This window comes from Cervus canadensis, chromosome 8, assembly GCF_019320065.1.
Source record: "Cervus canadensis isolate Bull #8, Minnesota chromosome 8, ASM1932006v1, whole genome shotgun sequence".
Lineage (NCBI taxonomy): Eukaryota > Metazoa > Chordata > Mammalia > Artiodactyla > Cervidae > Cervus > Cervus canadensis.
In genome coordinates, this window is record NC_057393.1 from 57,324,548 (window position 1) to 57,344,879 (window position 20,332).

The following is a 20,332-nucleotide window of genomic DNA, read 5'->3' on the forward strand; positions in this document are numbered from 1 at the left end:
ATTGAGAGAAGCTGTCCTTCTTTGTTCTGTGAAGGGTCACTTAAGTGGCCTTTTTAGAGATGCAAATACAAGACAAGTAGGCACCCAGCATCCTGGGATCAGTACTTAACCAGGGACCTTTTGTGCCTAGTAGTGCTGGGTCCTATTTTGTATCTTTGAGTGGCTTGGCAAAAATCCTGCCCTTCTTTGGCATGCAGGAGAAGTGGGATCCGTGGGGAGAAATGGGGAGGAAGAGAAATGGGTGGACTAATTTACACAAAGAGCCCAGGCTTTCTGGAAGGAATAAGATGGCTACCTCCCCACCGTGTTTTTACTTTTTTTTTTTTTATTACAACAAGAAACGTTACATCCCACTTGTGAGGGCTCAGGAACACAGGGAAGCAAGGGTCTCACAGGACAGTACTGTTTCTATACGCCATGCATCTGGCACTTTCCACTCTGTGATTCTATCTCGTTTTTAAAACTACAGGCCAAGACCCACTGAGTTGATTTCATGACTCCTTATTGGGTTGGAGTCCATAGTCTGAAAAATGCTTCTTGGGGTATCGTGGTCAGGAGACCTGTTGGGTGGACCAAGGCCTGGCTGTGGGAAGGATGCTGCTGCTGTGGAAATAGAGACTTTGGTGTTAGTGAGCTCCACCTGGAACTGTACCTAGAGAGATGAAAAATGGTGGTCCTTGGTACTAAAACTGGGTCTGATCAGGTTATCTGAGGCCAACATGCCCTGGAAACTGTGTCTGTGTGTGATTTGACAGAGTGGAGTACACTAGCTTCTGCACTCTCTCCCCATCCAGGTCATATTACAGAGGTGCTGTGTGTCCCTGGAGAGACTTGCTGGCCCTCTCTATACCCTGGGGATATTTCCGAGATGCCCAGCAATCCATTCCCACACAGCTGTAATCTCATTGCCACCACCAAGGCCAGCTTGGGAGGGGCCTGCCCCATGCCCACCGTCCGGGGGCAGCCCTCTGGTAGCACTCGGCCAGGGAAGCCATAGTCATACCCTAGCGCTTAGTCCTTTAGTCATGTCCGACTCTTTGCGACCCTTTGGACTGGAGCCTGGCAGGCTCCCCTGTCCATGGGATTTGTGGGTTGCCATTTCCTTCTGCAGGATATCTTCCCAACCCAGGAATCAAACCCATGTCTCCTGTGTCTCCTGCATTGCAGGCAGATTCTTTATCCATTGAGTATACCCTAGAGGTCCTGCCTTAGCAGGCAGAGAGCCCTCCCGTTGAGGGGAATGCTGAGGCCTGAGCAGAATACCCTGGAGAAGTTTCTATTTCCACAGCAAAACCTTGGGGAATGGGGATTTCATCCATCCTGGCACCTGTGCCTTAGACACATCGCCAAGGCCAGCTTCTGCTAAGAAACCTGATGGTCATCAGGATGGGACAGAAGTGGCCTGGACGCTTACCGACCAGAACCAGAATCGGGAAGCCAGGTTGTCCTGCCCTTTCTCTTTCCACGGCTAGGTGGCAGCAGCAAGCAGAAGTCCTTGAACCCCTCTGTATGGACTCGGTCATCCCCACTTCTCTCCTCTGGGCTGAGACTCTCCCAGTCCCTCCCTACCATCTCCCCTCCCCTTGCCCAGCAGTCCTGGCCACAGTTCCACACTACGAGAGGGAAGGCTTCGGGGCACTTGCTTACTCCGTTGATCTCTTCTCTCAGTGCCTCACTTAATCCTCACAGCCCTTCAGCACCTTCAGCCCCATCCAATGCCCCACGGAAAGACTGAGGGTCTTTGAAGGTTGGAGTTCACTTCTTCAGTCAAGGCACTACAGAGGCCAGACACAGCCTTGGGCACCAAATGGCCCAACTGCCCCTCAAGGCACCTCACCTCTCTGAGCCCCAGGGTGGCAGTCAAACTCATTTTTCTGTGGCCATGCAGTTTTTCAGCCTCCCCCGCAGTAAGATAGGTCACGTGACAGAACTCTGGACAGTGGAATGTGGGTGGGAGTCTGGCTGCAATCTGCTCTCAGCCCCTAAAATCCCCTGAGAGCTCCCTGTTCCATCCTTCCTCCTCTGATAGGATCCAGGGGAGGACTCTGAGGTCCTGGAAGGAGCCTGAGTCCCTGAGAGACTGCCTGGAGTGGAGCCCTCTCGTTCATTCCCTCATTTCACGCTGACCTACTTGAGGTGGTAACCTAAGCACAAAAGTGTCTGTTTATAGGGTTAAGACTCTGAGATTTGTGGTTGTTTTGTATTGTCCGCCAGCATCAATTTCTGATTAACCTGCTGGCTTCCTTGCCTGTAACATGGGGTTTTCTACACTCGTCTCAGGGTTGTGTCTATGACATACAGTGTGTTCAAATCGCCAATCTTTGGGGCTGGTGCACTGTGAACATTCAGAGCATCCCCAGGTAATGGAGGCCGCTCCCTTGCACTCTCAGTATCTGCAGCAGCAGTGGTAACAACACAAGTAGGACTGACTGACCCCCAGGTTACAGCGCCCTGCCCTCAGCTAAGCAGACCAAACAGCAGGTGGGCCAAGCTCATGGTGGAGGGCCAAGTGGGGATACTGGGAGTCTTCAAAGGTGCACAGATCCCACCTATGCAAATGCTTTGCACCTGGATTTTTGCTAATAATGTGGAGACTAGCCATTAGGGCAGTATCTGTAACAGAATGCCGAGCTGAGGGGGTTGCACGTACTGAAAGAGGTTAAGAGCCACACAGGAGCCAGGCTCCTCAGTTCAAATCCTGTCTCTTCCACTTACTAGCTGTGGGACCCCAGGTATATCACTTAGCACCTCTGTGCCTCAGTTTCCCCATCAGTAAAACGGGAGTTTTAATAGTGTTCTGGTGGAGTTTGAGTTAATATATGTAGAATGCTCAGTGCTTGGCATACAGCAGGTGCTCAATACCTGTGGCTTTTATTACTGAAGGAGGTATCCCACTGGGTGACTCCTGGTGAAGCAGCTGAGACCACCTCTGCCCCGCAGCCCATAGAAAGGTCTGATGCCATCACAGCCGCCAGGAAGTGCCCTCCACCCCCTGCTCCCTGCAGCGGCTGCTGCAGCTGGTCTACCTGGACAGGAAACAAAAGCCCCCAGGACCATGGCTGTGGGCTCCTGCTCTTTCCCATGCTGCATTTCTCCTGGGGCTGGGGGAGTAGAGAAAGAAAAGCAGAAAGAGCAGGTGGGAGCAGGGCTGCGGGTGAGACTCCGGGAAAGACAATGAGCTTTGTAAAATCCCTCTTGGGCAGTCTGGCCAAGTTTAATGGCTTCAGGCCACATGAACAGCAAGAAAAATGTGGCCCAGGAATTTCTCCCCAACCATGCCCCTTGTCTTTCTCTGTGAGAATTTGGAGCTGCAGACACATTCCTTGCATGAACAACATCCGCAGCAGCTGAAGGCCCATTGGCCAGAGCTGGGGAAACCAGCTGGCCATGCACCTCTAGGGCCCTGCCCTCAGGGCCCCCTCCTCCCTGAGGACTGGGCACAGCAAATGTGCAGGAGAATAGGCTCTGGCTGGCAGACTTCAGATCCCACCGTGTCAGAGACTGGCCCTTCCTGGGCACTGCGGGCCTCTCCCGAGAGCCAGATGTCCAGACAGTTTGTGCAGCTGCATTTCCCTAATCTGTCACCCAGAAGTGGAAACTAGACATCTTGGACAGAATCCCCACCTCTTAGGGATGGGAATTCACTTTTTTTCTAAGCCAAGTACTTCCCAAGTCAAGAGGAAACAATTTCCCAATGCTCTAAAATTCTAAACAGAGAGCAAACTACATAAAGCCCACGGGCCAAATATGGCTTACCACCTGCTTTTGTAAATAAAGTTTTATTGAAACACAGCCACACCCATTTGTTTCTGTATTGTCTATGACTGATTTCACGCTACCAGAGCAGAGTTGAGTAGTTGCTATGGAGACAACATGGCAAAGTTTAAATACATTTATGATCTGCCCCTTAAAATAAGTTGATCAACTCCTTGTTTAAAATAGAATGTATTACATTCACTTATTAACTTATACTCCTATGTTATTCCACAAAGGGTTTGAAATGGCTTCTAATGAGAACACTTAAAATGAAGGTAACGCAATAGTAATGATTTTATAAATTAAGGACCTGAGAAAATGCAAATAAAAGTAGAAAAGTAAAATCAGGAAACAAAAACATAAATGTGAAAACCTACTTTGGGGCCTTCATACTTGCCAAAATTGACCTTTAAAATTTCCCTGAGCATCCTGGTAGCCAAAGGAAGAAGAGAAATGAGACTTAAGTCTCATTAAGAGAAAGGAAAAGACATACCAATCCATATGGAATCCACAGCCTTTTCTAGCACAAAGCAGTGTGGGCTTGCTTTAAATAAACTCTGTCTTCCCCAGAATGACATTCTTCATTAAGGAAAGAAAAGAACACAGAACAATGAGTCTGTAAAGTGAATAACACCAGTGCTGTTGATGAGGGATAATGGGGGTATGTGAGGGAGTTAACATGTTTAACCAGATTGCTGCTGTTGTTCAGTTGCTAGGTCATGTTTGACTCTTTGCAACCCCATGGACTACAGCATGCCAGGCCTCCCTGTCCCTCACTCTCTCCTGGAGTCTGCCCAAGTTCATATCCATTGAGTTGGTGATGCCGTCCAACCATCTCATCCTCTGCTGCCCTCTTCTCGTTTTGCCTTCAGTCTTTCCCAGCATCAGGATTTTTCCCAGTGAGTCAGCTCTTCTCATCAGGTGGCCAAATTATTTGAGCTTTAGCTTCAGCATCAGTTCTTCCAAAGAGTATTCAGGATTGATTTCCTTTAGGATTGACTGGTTTGATCTCCTTGCTGTCCAAGGGATTCTCAAGAGTCTTCTCCAGCACCACAATTTGAAAGCATCCATAGTTAAATCCACATCAGTTGGCTTCCATGTACTGAGGTAATAGTGCACAAAACTTATTTTGAGAGATTGTAGGGGAGGCCTGTTTTCTGCTTATCATATTTCTACATCTGTTTCAAAGCAAAAACTGAGGTTGACTGGGGAAAGCCCTAACTTGTCACTAATTCAACTTTAGTGCCTGGCACATCATAGGCCCTGAAGAAATGCTTATGAGGAGTGGATCTAGCATCTCTGGACTTCACATTTCCCATGGTAAATGAGAAGGCTGTATTAGAATGTATAAAGTCCCTCCCAACTCCAGAACATCTGTGAGTGTTGAATGTATGGCATATGCACATTGGATTTTGGCCAAATTCCTATCAAAGATTGGAACTATGATAGGAGAAGAAGATGAGAGAGGGGAACACAGGCCAAAAAGCAGGAGGCAGGGGGCTGGTTGTTAAAAGGTGTCCTGTGGTGGTCAGTCTACCCAGATCCAAGGACAAGCTCTCCCACCCTCCAGCTCTGTGACTTTGAGAGCTCATATAACCTGGGCAGGTGTTCCTATTCTCCCCTCTAAAGTGAGTGTTATGATATATCATCATCATGAGGCTGCTGTGAAAATTAAATGAGATAACAGCACCAGTAGGGGTAGATTTGTAATAAGCATTGTACAAAGTGCTTTTATCTTCAAGAAGCCCCCTCTAATTAGGTGTCAAGGCTAACTGTGAAAGTGAAAAAGTTGCTCAGTCATGTCTGACTCTTTGCAACAGCGTGGACTATATAGCACATGGAATTCTCCAGGCCAGAATACTGGAGTGGGTAGCCTTTCCCTTCTCCAGGGGATCTTCCCAACCCAGGGATCAAACCCAGGTCTCTCACATTGCAGGCAGATTCTTTACCAACCGAGCTATCAGGGAAGCCACCAGGGAACAGACATTACTCTGAAAAGCTAACACAGCAGTGAGCCTCACACGGCCTTACTGACGGATGCCCTCTGATGCCCTCCAGCACTCCCCAAGGGCTATCTTTTTTACTATATGTCTCATCTATGAACATGCCTTAGACCTGTGGGGGCCTGCATCACCAACTCTGTTCCTTCTCCCTTCAAAATATCTACCATAGAGTTAAGAACAGAGCCTCCAAAACAAGACAGACTGGGTTCTAAGCCCAGCTGGGCCACTAATTAGCTGTGTGAATTACTTGTGCCAGTTACTTCACCTCTCTGTGCCTCAGTCCTCCTCTGTAAAGTGGAAATGATAAAGATAGGGAACCCACGGGATAGCTCTGAAATTCAATGGATTGTCGTGCTCTTAGCCAGGCAGCACTGGCTATTAGGATGATGTTTTACCCCCACCCCCCAGGTTTCAGGTGTGATAGTGCCTAATAAACTGCCCCAACCTTAGTGACCTAAACATTTATTTGCTCTTGTTCTAGAGCGTGGGCAGGGCTCAGCATGGATAGCTTGCCTCTGATCTGCTCTCCCTCTATCAGCTGGAGGATCCGCCTCCAGGAAGGCCTCACTCGCGTAGCCTGACCTGGTTGGGCCCAGCTTCCCGGAGCATGGCAGGATCAGGAGAGTCCCACTGCTCTCCCTGGAAGACAACAGTGGAAGCTACCAAGCGTCTTAGGATTTAGCCCAGGGCTGGCCCAGGGTCACTTTATTTCTGTCACCTTGTTAGTTAAGGCAAGTCGTGGGGCAGCCCAGATTTCAGGAGACAGGAGCACAGAGGGTGTGGATTGCTGGGGACCACCTTGCTAGTACATAGCTCAGCTTGATCTCCATCTCCTCTGCGCTGCATCTCTTGTCTGCCTTATGCCTTTTGCTTGTTGGCTTTTTCCCTGCTCTGGTCTCCCCCTTCTCGTCCCCCCTTCACTCCAGCACCAGGCTGATCAGTCAGAATCACAGACTGCATCATACTCTAAATGTCCTGTTGAGCTGCTTCCTACACCAGAACCCTGCTTCTTCATGTGATAACACTGCTTGCTCATTGGAGGAACATCCCCATGCCACCCCTCAGGTGCTAGACTCCTCATCACATCTCAGCTCTCATCTCAGAGACCTCTCCTCTAGAGAGCCTCTCTGACCACCCTTTGTAGACTGGGGCACCGTTCCCCCCCAGAGCTCCCAGGTGTCCTCCTGGCATCCCCAGAGGGCAGTCCTGGACACTACTCAGGTGTTCGGTTGTGTTCAGTCTTCATTTGGTACCTGGGTGAATAAATGAATAAAAGAATGAATGAATGATCATAGCAGCCCTACAAAGCTACATTTATGTCCCCATTTCTACTCTTCCCTGAGCTGCCCAGGGCTGAGCTCACACCTTGAGATGGCACCCTGGAGGTACCTTGGGTATGAGCTGGGAGGAGAAACCACCCTCCTGCAGAGGGGTATAAAGGCCAAGTACTGAGTCTCCTAAGTAAATTCTTGAATGGCCTGCACATGTCTGACACTCAGGTTCTAGACGGCTAAGATTCCAGCAGCAGCAGCCTCCTTAAAAATAAACCCATATTCTTACTAGCAAACTTTGAGTCTTTCAGAGAAATTGACTAAAGCAGCAGGAAGTGGAGGTCTGGGTGGGTGGGGGTAGCCCCACAGAATCGTTGTCCTCCAAACCTGGTGTCCAGCCCTCCCCCGAGAGCCCATCGTACTCACTGGATACCCACCCCCTAGTTCAGGCTCTGCTTTCCCATGATGTGTTGGCCTTGCAACTCAGGAATATATCTCAGGGGCCCCCACCTCCCTGCTCAGTTTTCTAGAGTCAGGTGGCTTGAGCTTGGCTGGAGCCTTGGAACACTGAGTGATCCTGATGTTTTGGCTCAATTCAAGAGGGCCTGGTATCATTATCAATTCAAGGGCTTTGTTCACAGAGTTTAATTTTTCAGGTGAATTCTGTGCTCAGTATGTGCTTTTGCAATTGCAACCCATGACTCTATGCCTAACGGGGTAAATGCCATTCTCCCATTTATCTATCCACCCACCCACCCACTCACCCACCCACTCATCCACTCACCCACCCACCCATCCATCCACCCACCCACCCATCCACCCACTCACCCACTCATCCATCTATCCATTCACCTACTCAACCTACCCAGCTGTCTGTCTACCCATCCACCCATCCATCCATCCTGATTCTGACACTTGTCATTTCATTGGTCTTAGGCAAGTCTGTTCACCTTCCTGAACTTTAGTTTCTTCCTCAGTAAATTGAATCTAATGGTGCCTCATGGGGTAGTCCTGTGGTTAATTGAGATAATAGCACATGTGAGTTGCCTAGTGGAAAATACATAGTAAATAAACATGGTGGAAAACACATAGTTAATGTTATTTTCCTTCCTGCTTGAGAAATAGACACACAACTAGCAAACTATAAAAAGACAATATATAATCAGGACAATAAAAGTGTGTGAAACCAAAGGCAGTAATACTATAAACTCTTGCCTTGCATTCTGTTTCATAAACTGCCCTGGGAGTTGATATTTAAAGCCACTTTGAAAAGTTGAGTATCCCAAAATATATTTGAAAAGTTGAGTATCCCAAAATATATTTGAACGGTTCAATGGGGATGCTGACCCTCTATAATAGGTTCATTTGAAATGATCCTGCTTTGCTACTTCCTCTTAGAAAGATAAACAAGCAGCCCACAATGGCTGCTGTGATGTTTTCTTTTAAATCTTGCTTTCCAAATGTAGGACTTGGCTGTTGGACAATCACCCGGGGGCTCGCTCCCCGCACATGCTCTCCCTGAATGCAGGAAGCTCTAGCTTGGAATTCCTGGGGCCTCATTAAGCCCGCTGTGACTAAGTGATCTTGCCTGGTGCTAAAACTGTTTAAAATGACTTGGCAACAACCAGAAGTCAGGTCTCTCTGTTTTTTCTCAGTTACTCTCTCTTTGTAACCCCCGCCTTCATGTCATGAAATGAAAACATCTTCCTTTCCAGATCTAGTGCAGGATAGCCCTCCTCTCTCCCTGAAGAAGCCTCACCCGGGTCTTTCTGGAGAGTTAGAGAGGGAAGCAGAAATCTGTCCCACTGTTGTTAATCTCTCCTTTGAATGAGACTTAACTCCTGGGAAAACTCTCCCCTATTCCAAGTCATTCTTTCCTCCCTTCCCCTGCCTCCCCCCACCCCCAACAATTAATTCTTCTGCTCCATGCTCTAGGCAGCCTCTGCCTTGGGCCTGGCCTTGCCACTGCTCTCCTCCAGACTGTGTCTATTTTCTCAAGATGGGATGGAGGTAGGGAGGGAAGGAGAAAATTCCAGTCGAGCAGAGGCCATCAGAGGTTGACCATGGCCCTGTTTTAGGGGCAGGAACAGAACCTAGGAACTGGATGGATGAGAGGGAATCTAATATTAAGAATCCTTCTCTGTGCCAGACACTTGAAATAATTTTTCTCATTTGACTTTAACTCTACAATAATATATGAATATGCCTTCCTTTTAAAAAATTAGACCACCATAAGAATGCTAAATTCCCTTGACACCCGCTTGCAATCCATTCCCATCTCTTGCCCTTTTCCTGGAGGGAACCACTTGATTATTTTGTTTTCTTCCCAAATATTTTTCCTGGCCCAAGTGTCTAGAGCAGTGCCTGGCATGCAATGGGCGCTATACAGTGGAATAATATTCTGAAGGTGTGTGTTTTACATAAGTACTATGAATCCATAGATCTTCAACATCCAACTGCAGCTCCCTCCTTTGATAGTATTTCATTTTATGGAAATGCCAGTGTATTTGATAATCCCTTTACTGCAAACATCTTTTTGGTTGCAATTTTTTGCAGTTTCAAACAGGGCTGCAATGAAAAGCCTGATATGGGTTTTCCTCAGAGTGTGGGATGATTTCTTGCTGCAAAATGGAATTGCTTGGTCCCAGGGTATGAGCCTGGAAGATCCTATGGATGGAGGAGCCTGGTAGGCTGCAGTCCATGGGGTCCCTAGGAGTCGGACCGACTGAGCGACTTCACTTTCACTTTTCACTTTCATGCATTGGAGAAGGAAATGACAACCCATTCCAGTGTTCTTGCCTGGAGAATCCCAGGGATGGCGGAGCCTGGTGGGCTGCCGTTTATGGGGTCGCACAGAGTCAGACACGACTTAAGTGACTTAGCAGCAGTAGCAGCAGGGTATGAGCATTTTTAGTTTTAATGAGCACCTCGCGTGTTACCTTCCAGAGTGATGGCACCAAAGCAAGCCCTCACCAACACTTGACGATGATGGTAGTGCCCGCTTACAAGTGACAGTTGCCCAGTCCTGTCCGACTCTTCGCGACTCCATGGACTGTAGCCCACCGGGCTTCTCTGTCCAGGGTATTCTCCAGGCAAGAATAGTGGAGTGGGTTGCCATTTCCTTCTCCATCCCACTTACAAAGCACTTCACAAAATGCCAGATGTGTCCTAGATCATTTTAACGATTATGCATTAAATCTTCGCAAGGATCCCTCGAAGCATTTCTATTATTCTTCCTATCTGATAGCTGAGGAAATTGAGCACAGAGTGTTTAAGTAACTTGACACCATCAAACCTTTAATTTGTGCTCAGGAGAGCAGTCTCAGAGGGGAAGTGACTTATCCAAAGTCACACAGTCCATAGCCCAGCCAGGTTTGGGAGAAGCCCGGGCAATTCCTCAGCTATAGAGTGCAGGGGGCTGGGAAACTGAGAGCAGGGTGGCCCTCGTAGACACCTCCCAAGTCACCATGAGACGACTACTTAGAGGATGCTGGGGGAGGGGTGGCGCCGCCCTTGCAGTGCGAGGGGACCTCTCCTTCCGGTCTGCCAGCATCCCCCACTACCCGTCCCGGGCTCCCTGCGGGTAGAGGGAGCCGCAGACCGCGCCCGCTCGCACAGCACCCCCTGGCGGCCCCTCGCGAGCGCACAGCCCGGCGCCCCGGGAGAGTAACGGGCCGTGGGGAGGGCGCCCGCGAGGGCAGGGAGCCGGCGCAGGGGCCGCCCCGGCGCGCGGAGATAAAAGCGGGCCGGCCGGGCGGCTGGCGCGATCTGCGCATTCTCCTATTGATTAGCAGGGTCTGCCCGGAGGCCGGGATACCCGCGGAGCGGGACCGGTACGGAGCGTAAGGGAGACGGAGCTGCCGGGTCTGTGGCCCCGTGCCGGCTGGGCACCGTCCGCCAGCCGGACATCGGCCACCCTGCTCCGGGGGTGCGTGCAGCAGGCGGCGCGCCAGGTAGCGAAGCTGAGCCGCGGGCGTAGGCGGTTGCTATGGGGCTGTGTTGCTGCAAAGACTGGAGGGGACACCTGCGAGCGCCCAAAGGTAACTCTTGGGCGTGCACGTGCGCCGCGGACTCGGGACTTATGCGCTCAGGCGAGGGGCGCGCGCCGCCGGTTCCCTCCTGCAGCCTGTGGAAGCTGCCGGTCCCGCCTCGGGGATTTGTCCGCAGAATTCTCTTGGGCCACCCGACACCTGCTTCCGCCGTGGAAAGGGCTCAGATGTGGCTGCAACTTCCCCCGGGTGACCGAACTTTGGAGCGCGCGTCCAGAGTCTCCTTTTGCTCGGCGGAGTCCGGCTGGAGGTTAGGGTCCGGTCCCAGGGTAGGAGGGGAGCCGAGAGGAGGGGAAAGCCCGCCCTACGGGGTCCGGCGCGGACGGTGAGCGCCGGCTGCTGGTCCGCCAAGTCCAAGGCTGGGTCGGCGGAGCCCCTGGCTCCCGGCCCCGCCCGCAGGTCCTCTGCAGAGAGAGCCTGGTTTGCTCCCGTCGCCGCCTCTGCGGCTTAACCGCCTCGGAGCGGGGCCATTCATTCTCCTCGCCCGCCTCTGTCACAAACTTGGACCCAGGGGCCCTGACTCAGAGTTTTCCAAAAGTCGCGGGGAGCTGCTTGTGGAATGCAACGGGCTTGGAGAGGGTTCCAAGCCGAGAAACGCGCCGAGGACGTTGGCGGCTGCGGAGGTCCGGCCTCCATGGGCAGTGGCCCTTCTAACTTAACCCTTGACTGGCTGAAACTATCCCTGTGGATTGCCAGAGACAAGATAATGCAACCCTTTACCGCAGCGCCTCCCAAGCTCGTGGGAACCTAAAACCCACCTGTCCCTTGCTTATTAAACAGATTGCCTAGCCTCACTCTGACCTACTTTCTGGATAGGCTCTGGGGAAGGGTCTGCGAGGCTGTGTGTTTAAGGGCTTCCCTAAGTGACTGGTGTGACAAGGTGAGTCTGGGAAGTCTTGCCTGTAAACTATAAGGTGGGCGCCGGCTTTACCAGATGGGCACCAGGTTTTTGTTCTTTGAAAAGTATATTCTGGATCCTGATAAAGAAAGGTTGGAATGTGTCAAGCAGCTTGAAGAACTCTTGTCCAGGTGATGATAAATGTATTGGTTTGTTTCACAAAGAGTTTGAGGTCGTTTTTAACATAAGAAGTAAATATAACAAAATTAAATAGGGCCCTACACTTCAACAGATCATATAGAGCAGAGAGAGAAAGACACCCTCCCCCCCCCCAGTTAATCTGGCCATAAGATAATATCTGTGGTTGAGCTTTTGTGCAGCTCAAATGAAATAAGACGAGTTTCGTGGTTCTCATTGCCCTAGAGCAACAGTTTTCCTAACTTTGATTTTAACAAGAAAAAAGAATTTTGCATGTGCATTTTCGTGTTTGGAAGGAATAGATGGAGGGCAAGTGTATCTTGGCTGCTGAAGTAACCAGGACCTCCGTAGGATTCAGAGGGCAGGATCTGGCTCATGCTGACAGAGGTCAGGCCAGAGCCCAGAACAGAGCAGCAAGAATTTCAATGGGGGCCTTGATCAGCTTTGGTCTTTCTGGACCATTTCTCAGTAAATCCTGTTGGGAGGTGGAACTTAAATCCTAGAAGCAAAGGTGGATTTGCCAGGGCTGGGTTAGGAAAGGTACTTACTCAACTAGTAGCCTCAGAAAGGAGCAGTAAGAGGGTCTCCTGCTGGGGTTATCTTCTGAGACTGTGGACCCCAGGTTGCACAATCTATGTGAGAAACAGGCCTGGTACAGGCATGTTTCCCTCTTTGCTCCCATCCTCCCAACCCTTCCTAAGGCAGAGCTGGCCAGTGCAGCCTGGGAGCAGGGACCCAGTCTAAATCACTCACAAAGTCCTGAAGCCCACCTAAAGTAGCAGAGCTGGACGATCCTGGAGTGAGAGGGGCAGAGTGCACCTGCCCTGTCCAGAGCAGGCAGCCAGCCACTGGCAAGCAGGAAGGATGGTCCAGAAATGGAGACATTTGTGGCTTTAAAAATATATATATTTATTTGTTTGGCTGCACTGGATCTTAGTTGAGGTGTGGAATCTTGCAGTTTCATTGCAGCATGTGGGATCTTTACATGTGTCATGTGAGATCTAGTTCCCTGACCAGGGCATCAAACCCGGGCCTTGTGCATGGGGAATGCGGAGTCTTAGCCATTGGACCACTAGGGGAGTTCCAATATTTGGTTTTTTAATGTAAAATCTCCAAATGTTTAAATGTTGTTGCCTCATTGAACAAATTTGAACCCATGTGACCAGTCTGGCTGGGCAGGAGACAGTTTGGATCATTGTTCCAAATTAGTTCTACTATAAACAGGTGAGCAAGGTTTCCTTGGCCGTAACCTTAGAAATCATGAGTTATTAAACTTTGGGAGGCTTTTCACTGCAAGACTTCAGAACTTTCAACATGTTAATTGATGCAAATGTGCATCTCCAAATCAGGTGGAGAGTGTTAACAGATACAGTCTTCAAACTTTTGCCCAGGGAACCTGCCTTTTGTAGAGCATCTCATGGCATCTGTATCTTTGAACACGTTTTGAGAAACACTTCTTTGGTCTGTGATTCAGTTGTCATAGCAGTGACACAGTCCATCTATTTTCAAGGGTTGTGTATGTAGGTGTGTGTGGGTTGTGTAGCTGTTACAAGCTACCTGTGAAGAAGCTTTCTGACTTTCCAGACTAGAAAAGTGTGTGTTTTTTCTTTAAGATCAAAAGAGAATCCATTAGTCATTGGTATACATTTCCCCAAGACAACAGATATTGTTATCGATTTCATTCTTGGATATTTCTGAATCAGACTTTCACAACAGGATATTTGACCTTGTTGTCCCTGAGTAGAAGTGTACTTGATAAAATCAGCAGGCTCAAGTAGTAAATTCCATAAAGAGAGCGGCAAAAATATATCACGTGCCAGAATCACTGTAGTGGATCTGGGCTTAATGTCTTTAAAATCCAAAGCCTGGCACTCTCTCCAGAGGACACCTTCTCTCCTGGTGGTGGTGTAGTTGCGGGGGTAGGGGGCATCCTGGACCTGGGGAGGGATTACTGTAGACACTTTTTTGGGGCATAATATAAATCCATTCACTATCACATGCAGGTGCTATCATTTTCGCGTCCCTCCTCCCGAATTGTGCCTGACTGGTCATTCTTACCTCCCCTGGCCAGCTATTCTCCTACCCATACGCCAAGTTTGGCTGTGAATTCTCTGTTTCTCCCTCTGAACTCTGCAATAAGCCTCTCTTATACATCTCTCTCTCCATATACAATTGGAGCAGTCCTTGGTCCCTGGTGCTTCTGCAGAAGCCCAAAGGTCAGAGAGCAGGATCTGCTGTGCAGAGAAGGGTTACTCTCTTCTAAAAGCAGAGGTGAGCAAGCTTGCTCTGAAGTCTCAGGACATTGTCTCATTTCACTGTTTCTGGATGACATTTCCAGACCCTTCTGCTGTATCAAGCTCTGTGGTGGGTCTGTTCAGTGGCAGATTTCATTGTCTTCAACTTTGCATCGGGACCCAAGGCCAGGACTTGGAGGAAGAAGTGTTCCACGAGTGCAGCACTGAGGCAACTTTTGTCCAAGGCCGGGGAAGGGGCAAAGGCAGACTGGGGAACCCTGAGACCTTTGAAGTCTGCTGGTCACCCCTCATTGCTACTCTTTGCAGTCATGCTTCCTGCTGGTCTCAGCACTGGGGGCCCTCCTGTCTTCGGGAATCTTGCCCCCGTCGTGTCCTCTCTGTTCTGACCAAGCACCCTCGCGCTTCCCTCCACTGACTTCTAGCAGCCGGTGAACCTGCTTTCCATCTCTCATCAGAACATTTTTTTGTTTAAAGTCTCTTGCCCTTAGGTGCTCCACAGGCCTAGCCCACCTCTCCTTCGCTCCATCACCACCACACCCTCCCCAGGAACAGTTTGCTGGCCCTGCCTCCCGTTCTGCTCCTCCTGCACTTACCTGTGACCCCACACTAGTGGTGGACCTAGTGAACAGTACCACTGCTCCAAGCACCTGAGAGCCTGCCCCACACCCTTCCTCCCGGATTGTGCCTGCCTGGTCCTTCATACCTCTCCTGGCCAGCTATTCTCCCACCCATACACCAAGCCTGGCTGTGAATTCTGTTTCACCTTCTGAACTCTGCAATAAGTCTCTCCCACACATCTCACCCCAGGTCCCAGTGGCTTTGATCACCTTTAAGGAAAGAGCCCCCAGATCCTCTGCCCCTCACCTGTGCAATGCCCACCTCCAGCCTGCAGATCCAGAACCCCAGCTGGAGCCCCTTCTCCCAGTTTCCTGGCTCTCAGCCCTTCCCAGGGTCATTTCCCATGACCAAAGGCTGACAGCTCCTGAGATCCTGCCCAGGGCTGTGACCCAACCCCACCCCCAAGGCCACTGAACTGCTTGTGCAGACCCTCATCATCTCAACTGTACTGGCTTTCTCAACTGGTCATTCCAAGTTCATCCCTGCATCTTCTAGTCCTCTGCCCAAGCCAGCATCCCACGCATGGCTCCTGTCACCTCATGTCCCTCCTCAAACCGCATCTTGGCCTCACAGAGCTTACAAAAGAAAGCCCAGCTTCTTAGCCTTGCTGGTGTTGCCTGATACCCCTCCCCAGCCCCTTCCCAACCTCCCCCCGCCACACAGCCTGGACCTCCCTGGCCCCTGCAAACACCATGCCTTCTCATGATGCCTTCAGTTGAGCCCTAGGAAGGTGGCCTGCATCTGGAAGCAGCTCTGAAACCCTGACCCATGAGCCTGGTGCATTTCATTCAGTCTAGTGCCTGGTTGGTGTGGGTCTGTGCCCCCTAGCTGACAGTTGTCTTGTCACTTCTGTGACCTGGCCCTGCACTTGGCAGACAAGCTGGCAGGAGAGCAGTTGGTGCAGCAGGAACAGGGAGACAGTTGTGCTCACCTGCACCTGTTTCCGTCTCCTGACGCCCAGGGTCCCAGAGGCAGTCCACCTGGGAGAGTCCAGCCCCACCTGGTGTAGCTCTCTGAGTGAGAGTGAGGCATTGACATGGACTCCTTGTCCGTTTCCTGATATCCAAGGGCTTGTCTGGCTGTCTGGTGGCCAGGGCACAGAGGCCAGTAGGCGGGGCAGGAATGCTGCGACTGAACACAGTTCAAGCTGGGCAGAGGTGCCCCTTGCTGACCTGGAGGAAGGGGCTGCCATCCTAGGGTTGGGATGCCATCCCAGGGTTACATAGGTTCTCCTCTGTAAACGTCTGTACAACCTCTGAGCCCACTTTCTTGAGACAGTTCCATTTTCCGCAAACTCTTCCAAGATTGCTAAATTAGGCCATCTCGGGCAGTTCATTTAACGATCATTTGTGGCACTCGCTCCACACCAGGCCTAGTGCCTGGCATGAAGATAAAGAGCTTGGGAGGGTACAGTATCCACCCCCACTGTGTTCACAGCCTGACGAAGCAGTGACCCAGGCCGCAGAAGGTGATGTTACAGGCTGAGAAGAAATGTGGGGAGAGCAGCAGGCCTGCATGCTCTGGGAGGGCTGATGCCCAAGCTGAGTCTCACAGGACGAGCAGCCAGAGCAACAGACGTAATAGGGAAGGGCTTCCCAGGCCTGCGGAGGTGGGTCAGGTCGAGGCTGCCCCAGCAGTACAGCTCCCCAGCTGCTCCTTCTCTGCCGCTGCTCCAGGCTCCTGCACAAGCAGACAGTGGACTCACTTCTGCCCCCATCCACTCGGCCCTCTTGCTGGCAGCCTTCTCAGAATCACAGTGATTATTCCGCCCAGGCCTCACTTTGAGCACCAGACTCACTTGACGCCTCCATTGGTTGTCTCCTGGCCTAGAGAGTGGCCAAAGCTGATCAGGCTAGATCTAAACACTCGCTTCCATTTTCCTCCTCCAATCTGCCCATGCCAGGTTCTGCCAGTTGCATTTCCAAAATCCATCTGAATTTCTCTACTGTCTCCATCCATGCGAGCTCACCGGGTCCAGCCACCAGCCTGCCGCCCAACCACTGTAGTGGTCTCCCGGTCTTTCTGCTTGGACCCTCCCCATTCCAGTCCATCCTCCAGCTGCAGCCAGAACCTGCTCCAGTGACCCTTGGGGTGCCGTTGCCCCTTGATCAGAAACACTCAAGGGACTCCAATGGCACCCACTGTGAACTCTCAGTGTCAGTTTTTCCTGAGAGGCCCTCCCCTCTCTGACCCCTGGTATTTGTGCACATGCCATCCCTTGCCTTTCCTTTAAAACACCTATCACAATGAATAAGTATTTGTGTGTCAGTTTGCAAAACCTGTCCCTTCACAAAGTGAAGCCCCCTGGCGGGAAGGCAAGACAGGCTCTGTCTTTTCTCTCCTTTGGGAAGGCTGGCAGAAGCCAGGCGAGAGAGCCCAGCAGCCTGACTCGACCTTAAGGATGTGATGAGCTGAAGAGGATGGGTGTGAGGTGGGATGGGTGTGTCAGTGTTTGAGCCTCATGCTGTAGGATTGTGCTTGAAGCCCAGAGCCTGGAGGCCTCCTATCTGTGGCTCAGGGCTTGGAGGGGTCACAGTTGCTTTCCAAGAAGTGTCCCCATCTGTTACCTCTTCCCCATTCAGATGTCCTGGGGTAGCAGTCCTGTGGGTTTCTCAAAAAGGGAAGCAGGTTCTGGTGAACTGTTTGGTTCCATTTCCTAGCCAAGTACCCCAGGCCACCTCTCACCTCTCTCAGCCTCTGCATCTTCACCTGTAAATGGCGACAGGCATGCCAGCCTCTCGGGTTGTCAGAAGGCTGGACGACAATCCTAGTACTACCCTTCTCGAACTGAGTTACCACTCCGAGCCTCAACTTCCTCATCTCCAAAGAGGGAAGGAGGCAAAACTGAATGATCTCCGAGGTCCCTGTCAGCTTGAACCTCAGATGATTTTTTGAGGAAGCTCGGAACTGCTCTGTGCTCTTAGCAACGGGGCTTCAGAAGATCAAATGCCTTTTCCTACCTGCTCAGAGAGGGGCTCAGCCAGCACTCATCTAGGGGTGAAGGAGCGATGGCAAGGATAGGTCAGCGGTCAGAGTTTATGAGCAGGTCTGTTTAACCAGCACACAGCCATGGTCAACACTGCTGTGGCTGGGGTTGGAGGGTGGACTTATGGCCTGAAGAGGAGCCAGTCCTGGAGGAGCCTGAAGTCCTTGACCTTGGCCATTAGGGCAGCAAGCCTCCCAGAGAGCTCAAGTCCTAAATTCCTGGAGGGAGAGGGCAAAAAAATGCTGATGTATGTTTTCCCATCCTCTTTGTTTGTAGGTCCTTGCATCATAAAGGGATGCCCTTTCAGAAATGCTGGACCCCAAATGGGGAACATCCAAGTAAAGTGAACCCCTAAATAGTTCTCCTTATCGCACCTGCCCCAACCCAGCCATGTAGCTCATGGACATCCTGCCTGAATTAGACCTTTTGCTGGACTCTTCCCCCACTCATCACCTGACTCTTTTAAACATCTTTTTTGAGATATATTTCAAATATCATAGAATGCATTTATTTAGACTGTAAAGCTCTGTAATTATTTTAATATATTTAGAGTTATGCAACCATCACCATAATCTAATTTTTGAACAGTTTTATTACCCCAGAAAGAAACCGTTTGCCCATTAGTAGTCACTTCCCATTCCTAAGACAACCCTCCCCCCTTATCCTGCAGGCCCTGGCAACCACTTAACAGCATACCTTTGTACCATATGTGGCCTTTTGTGATTGGCTTCTTTAGCTTAGCATAATATTTTCAAGGTTCAGCCATGTTGTAGCATGTTATCACTACTTCATTCCTTTTTATGGCTGGGTATAGGCCATGCGTGGTGGTGTCCGACTCTTTGCGACCCAGTGGACTGTAGCCCACCAGGCTCCTCTATCCATGAGATTTTTCATACAAGAATACTGGAGTGGATTGCCATTTCCTCCTCCAGGGGATCGTCCCAAACCAGAAATCCAACCTGTGTCTCCTGCATTGGCAGGTGGATTCTTTAGCACTGAACCAACAGTCCATAGTATGATTATGCCATATTTGGTTCATCCACTCATCAACTGGTGAGCATTTATATTGTATTTTGCTAGTGTTTTGTTGAGTATTTTCATATCTGTATTCACAAGGAACGTTGGTCTATAGTTTTGTTTTTTTTTTTCTGCTGTGTCTTTGTTTTTATTTTTCAATATCAGAGGAATACTGGCTGCACAGGAATTGGGAATCATTTGCTCCTCTTGTGCTTTTTGGAGGGGCTTGTGAATAATTGGTATTAACATTTTAAGTGTTTGGTAGAATTCATCAGTGAAACTACCTGATATTCATCCTTTAAATGAATAGTAGAAGTCATTAGTGAAACATTTTGGGGGATGTTTAAATTATTAACATAGTCTTATGTTAAAGGTTTATTTCTATTTTCAATTTCTTCTTAAATCAGTTTTGATACTTATGTCTTTCTAGGAATTTTTCTTTTCATCTAAGCCATCTAATTTGTTGGCAGAAAATTGTTCATATCATTCCCTTGTAATCTTTTTTATCTCTATAAGGTTGGCAGTGATGTCCCCTTTTTCATCCTTGATTTTAGAAATTTAAGTCTTGTTCTCTTTTTCTTGGTCAGTCTAGTTAAATTTTGTCAGATATGGTCATCTTTTCAAAGAACCACACCTTGTTTTTATTGATTTTCTCTATTTTTCTAGTCTTTGTTTTACTTATTTCTACTCTAATCTTCATTATTTCCTTCTATTTGTTTGATTTGAACTTGGTTTGTTGTTTGTCTAGTTTCTTAGAGGGTAAAGTTAGGTTTTTGATTTGACATCTTTATTATTTTATAATGTGGGCATTTATAGCTGCAGATTTCCCTCAAAGTATGCTGTACTCCATAGGTTTTGATATGTTGTGTTTTCATCTCCATTCATTTCAAAATGGATTTTAAATTTCTGTGGTTATTTCTTCTTTAGTTTATTTAAGAGTGAGTTGTTTAATTTCCACATATTTACGAGTTCTCTAGATTTCCTTTTTTATTGATTTTTAATTTCATTCCTCTATCATCTATATTCTATCATCTATACTCTACACTCTATCATCATTGAGTATACGTTCATATTTTGTTTCATTCAACCCTTTTAAATGTTTAAGGCTTGTGTTATGATTTAACACATGGTCTGTCCTAGAACACGTTCCACGTGTACTTGAGAAGAAAGTGTGTTCTGCATTTGTTGGGTGGCGTGTCTTATAAGTTAGGCTTACTTGGTTACTCAGGTCGTTCAGCTGTCTGTTTCTTTATTGATTTTCTGCCTAGTTGCTCTATCCATTATTGAAAATGGACAACTGAAGTTCCCAACTATTATTTTTGAATCTTACTTCAATTCTAT

At 49.2% G+C, this 20,332-nt stretch overlaps 1 protein-coding gene across 9 annotated transcripts in view; it reads left to right on the forward strand.

Moving 5' to 3' along the window:
- ARHGAP22 (Rho GTPase activating protein 22) overlaps positions 1–20,332 on the forward strand; it is a 176,947-nt gene that overhangs the window by 88,213 nt on the left and 68,402 nt on the right. The window contains exon 1 of one of the 9 annotated variants that reach the window (XM_043476363.1): positions 10,698–11,070. The exons of the other annotated variants lie outside the window; for them this stretch is intronic. Coding sequence (XP_043332298.1) covers positions 11,019–11,070 — 52 coding nt within the window. The 5' untranslated portion in view covers positions 10,698–11,018. Of the gene's footprint in view, positions 1–10,697; positions 11,071–20,332 lie in introns of those variants that run through there. 9 annotated transcript variants of the gene reach the window in all.